Source organism: Mytilus galloprovincialis, chromosome 3, assembly GCF_965363235.1.
Source record: "Mytilus galloprovincialis chromosome 3, xbMytGall1.hap1.1, whole genome shotgun sequence".
Taxonomy (NCBI): Eukaryota; Metazoa; Mollusca; class Bivalvia; order Mytilida; family Mytilidae; genus Mytilus; species Mytilus galloprovincialis.
Genome location: NC_134840.1, coordinates 73,331,930 through 73,336,728, shown reverse-complemented (window position 1 = coordinate 73,336,728; position 4,799 = coordinate 73,331,930). Strand labels below are relative to the sequence as shown.

Here is a 4,799-nt window from a genome sequence, read left to right as displayed (position 1 = left end):
CGATCAGATCTAATAAAATGGCTTGAGTTCAAATTTATATTTGTGACAATCGGTGTCAATTTTAGCTTTGAGCCTTTATTCAAACTCTAACACAACCTATATTCATAAACAGGTTGAAGAGATTGGAAATGTATTTGAACATAGTTTTAATCGTAGATAAAATAGGCTAATATTCTCCTGACAAGGTCATTGTCACATAAACTGTGTTAAAAGCCATATACAAGTTAAATCACTATGCACAACAACTAGTTTACACCAATGTTAATTATATTTACCAATATATTTTTAATGTTTTTATTCAATCATCATGGGAATTGTTAAACACTCCAGTAATGTTTTATAAATGATTCAAATAAATCCAACGTTGCTAAAATCAATAACAGAAATGAATTGCACAAAAGTTTGAATTGGATATGTACATTGGTCAGGAAGTACGATAAGTACATAGAGAATGCTTCTTTGTTGGTATACAGATTGTATACTTGCTTGGTTGATTACATCAAGAAGTAATTATATTAGTTTACAAAGTAAACAACAACAAAAAATTGCATTAAGGTTGAATACAATACAGATGATGGATTATAGTTAATGAAAATAGCACTTTATAAAGTTCGTGCGTCCAAAGGGCTTTTGTAGATTTTATTTTATTTAGATCGCTCAAACAAAAAATATATAAAAAATCAAGGATGTATAGGATAACTAAACACCAGGACCAAAAAAGAATAGCCAAATCCATTTAAGGTCAGCTTTGCCTGATAAAGTTAATCAAATAAACTCAGGACTAAATTTTCTATATAATCCAGACGCGCGTTTCGTCTACAAAAGACTCATCAGTGACGCTCGAATCCAAAAAAGTTAAAAGAGACCGCGTATATAATACACAAGTACGCAAACTTAAACTATAGTACACAAAGAGGTCACTATAGGTCTTCAATGATGGACAATCCTGGAAAAATTCCGGTATTGAAAAGGGGGAAGGGATATTTTCTAAAACTGAACATATACCGTGTAAATTTCCGAGCAAAGTGTGCCGATTTCATGCAAAAATGGGATATCATTTTTCAAAAAGGGGGAGGGGGTACGGCCTGTGCACCCCTCTTTAATCCGTCACTGGTGTCGACATCTTTAAAAAAAAAAAAAGAATCATTTTATGTGATATTTTTATACTGGTATTATATTCTGTAATATTTCTCTCTCAATGAATCTAGCAATACTGTATTCGTTCTATCGAAATTATATTCATAGTTATTTTGTTTCAACAGGAAAAGTATATTATGATATCGTTTTAAAACAGTTTCCAGGGGGACGTCTTGTTATGCGGAATAAATAATGGTGTCATCGTCAATAGCTATATACTTTATACTTTATATTTAATGTACTAGCTGTTGTTTTTACTGTCTTGTATTTTAAAAGGAAGTGTTGACATTTTCACTGGCAATAAACTATTTTCAATGCACAGTTGTTTTCACATGTTTTACAGTGTTAAAATTTAGGAAGTTATTAAAGTTGTCTTAGAGGCGTTATTGTATAAACAAAAGTTAAATTTAAATATTGACGGTCGTAAAATTATTAATAATTGGTTTTATCCATCACTATTTACTATTCTTATTGCGTAATAAAACAAATACAAATTAAGTTTTAAACTATCGTTTCCATTAAAATTTCGGTTTAAGTGCATAATATTTCTTGCAACTCGAAAAATTCCACTTATATTTTAGTGATATAGGTTATATAATACACAAGTACGCAAACTGTTAAACTATAGGACACAAAGAGATCATGATAGGTCTGCAATGATGGACAATCCTGGAAATTTCGATATTGAAAGGGGGTAGGTGATATTCCCTAAAACTGAAAATACACCATGTAAATTTTCGAGCAAAGGGTGACAATTTCATGCAAAATATGATATCATTTTTCCAAAAAAAGGGGGATAGGGTACGGCCTGTGCGTTCCTCTCTAATCCGTCACTGGCGTCGACATCTAAAAAAAAATCATTTTATTTGATATCTCTGTTGATAGATCAAGATTTTTAAATGAAACAGGATGGGCATACTGTAAAAATACCAGCAGTCAAAAATTAGATAGAAAAATTTAAAGTGTTTATCGTGCTATTAAGGGAGACTGTCCTTTGTCGCCATGTGCACCTCCCTAGTGCAAATGTCACTGTTACCTTGTACAAGTGACCCTTTTGCTGTGACGACAATAACACATATTTAAATGTAAAACAAGTCATCACAGTTTAATGAATATATAACCTAGAATTTTGATCAGATATATTATTAATAGAAATTCATTAAATGTACCTATTACATCGTAGATTCCATTGTTTGATAATCATAAATTTTATGAATGATCATAGACCCATTAGGAAATCAATTAGTGAAAACGTGGGGATATTACATGAACGGTCCATTAATCCACCGGCCTTCGCTGTTTATAGATGGCTAATCAAAGTTTGTTACATTCTCGTTATATGGTTTATATAGCCATTAAATCTATATGCAAATTGAAATTATTTAAAAACAAACAAACAGTGTGATTCACAACGTTTGTAAATCTTCGGGTGGATGCCGGTTGATAAATGATCGTCTAAAGTGAAATACAGCAACTCTTATGATGGGCTTTAAGTGGAAATAAGCCATTTCAGTAATTTATAACAACTAATTGAATTGGACTTTAAAAGCACTCCATTTATGATTCAAAATTTTATTTTTGACGTTAATAAAAGACTGGACAAGATCCTTTTAGTCTATACATGCAGGGATTTTTCAAGTCTAGTAATAAAAATATTCGGGATTATAATCATAATATGCACTTGAGTTTTCACGAACGCTCCAGCTTGTTCTTTAAGTTAAAGTAGGATGTACAAACGCACGGATTAAATGATGTCAAACCATCAAAAGTTGTTGATAGAGATCTTGAGAAAATTAATCTGTTTGAACGAAGTGAAATTTCAAAGAACAATATATGTATAAATACACAGAAAAACCGGAGTCAGTACAATACATATTAATTGGAATACAGAGCATTGCTACGAGACGAATTCAGTTATTGGCTAATATGCAAAGTTAATCATTATCAGACTGACAAGGAATTAATTTCATTTGACAAAGCAACAATTAATATGATTTGGGAAGATAACAGTATTTCTGTACATAATATAAGTAAAAAAAATATCAGTAAAATCAGAAAAGTGATAAAGATTTTAATTATCTGACGGTGAATGGAGAAAATTTAGGATCGGTAATACGGTACACATTTGTAATTGTTTTCCTAGACAATATATACCATTCAAGTGATTTAATTAAAAATATAGTCACGTCATCTTCGAGATTTCATTAAATGTATTATCAGCAACTTATTATTTATAAACTAGAATACAATTGGGTAACAGTTGAATAGTTACTGAACATAAATTATTGCACCTGAAATATCCTTCGCAACGGAAACGTACTTTCGGTCTAGGCATTTCCTGGGAGCAGACGCCTTGTGGTTCATTGTGAATTATTATAACATTTTTATTTCGTGATTTTGGAATGAAAAATTGAAATGGAAAACATGACGTTAATTTCCGAAGATTGGGTGTTGGACAGAATAACCAGTTCTAAAATCACAGCACCTCCTGTGAACAATGCCTGTTTACCAGACATTTATAATAAGTTAGATGCGGATACTATAGAGAAAACACGTGTCATTAATAAACTATTAGAGCAAAGATTGAAATTGCAAGAAAAAATAATAAATAAATATCAAGTACGCGCAAAAGTTGTTCATAAGAACGAGAAAGCACGCGTTCGCAAGGATTTGAAAAAGATACGAAATCACCTACCAAATATGGACGATATGGTGTTTATGGATACGCAGATGCAGCTTAAGACGTTAAGAAAAAAACACCACCATGTTCATACCCCAACCGGGTACACGACCACACCTATGGAGATGAAAGGGCTTGCTTCGGAAAAAGACGATAATCCGTTCTGTTCTCGATTTTATGTTCATCATATGCCTGTGAAATCCAAAACTAAACCCGTTAGAATGTCATATATTCCTGGAAGGTCAAAAGACAGATCCCGTGGTTTAGAATTATCACGAGTAATGAGTGCCAGTGAAAACTGTTTAGTGTCAGGAATGGCTAACATAGATCTTCTTGGTGGAAGTTTAAGTCGAACTGTTGATGATGATGATGCTATGACTGTTTAATAAGTTCGGTTTTATCTAAGTTTGGTGCTTTTACTTGGTGCAATACACACTCGTGCAACCAAAGCAATTATACTTTGTTGTAAATATTGAGGATGGCTTTATATTCATAAATGAAACATTAACATTGTGAGTGTCTTATTATATTCTTTGGCCAAGTTATGTTTAACATTTTCTTTTTAAAATTCTAACCAAAGATAGAAAACTTTACTTTTTTTTGACTGAAGTAACTTTCATTCGAAAACGTAACGTTATAATGTTCTAAACAATAAATAAAGGTAAATAAGTATATATTAGACGGCGTGCACAAAGCTGAGTCCACAAACGTAACGTCTTCAAATTACTAAAACCATTTACGACGTCGGCATTTCCCCCTAGTAAAAAAAGAGTGTAACAAAAACACTGGACACTTAGTTTATCACATAACTTTAAATATTTACGTTCAACGTATTTCTTTTTTCTTTCGAACAAAAAATTGCAGCAAAGGCACATTCTAGAAATATAAATAAATATATGCTAAGAGCAGTGAAATGGTAATGATTAGCGACTATGTCGTGAACCCTTTTCAGAAAATAGCGTTAACACGTCATTTCTTTAGA

General features: G+C 31.9%; 1 protein-coding gene across 1 annotated transcript; it reads left to right on the top strand.

The window, feature by feature from the left end:
• The first annotated feature begins 2,446 nt into the window (after positions 1–2,446).
• Positions 2,447–4,330, top strand: LOC143068885 (uncharacterized). The gene has a single exon (XM_076243230.1). The coding sequence runs from the start codon at positions 3,553–3,555 to the stop codon at positions 4,201–4,203; it is 651 nt and encodes a 216-aa protein (XP_076099345.1). The 5' UTR covers positions 2,447–3,552; the 3' UTR covers positions 4,204–4,330.
• Positions 4,331–4,799: the final 469 nt, after the last annotated feature.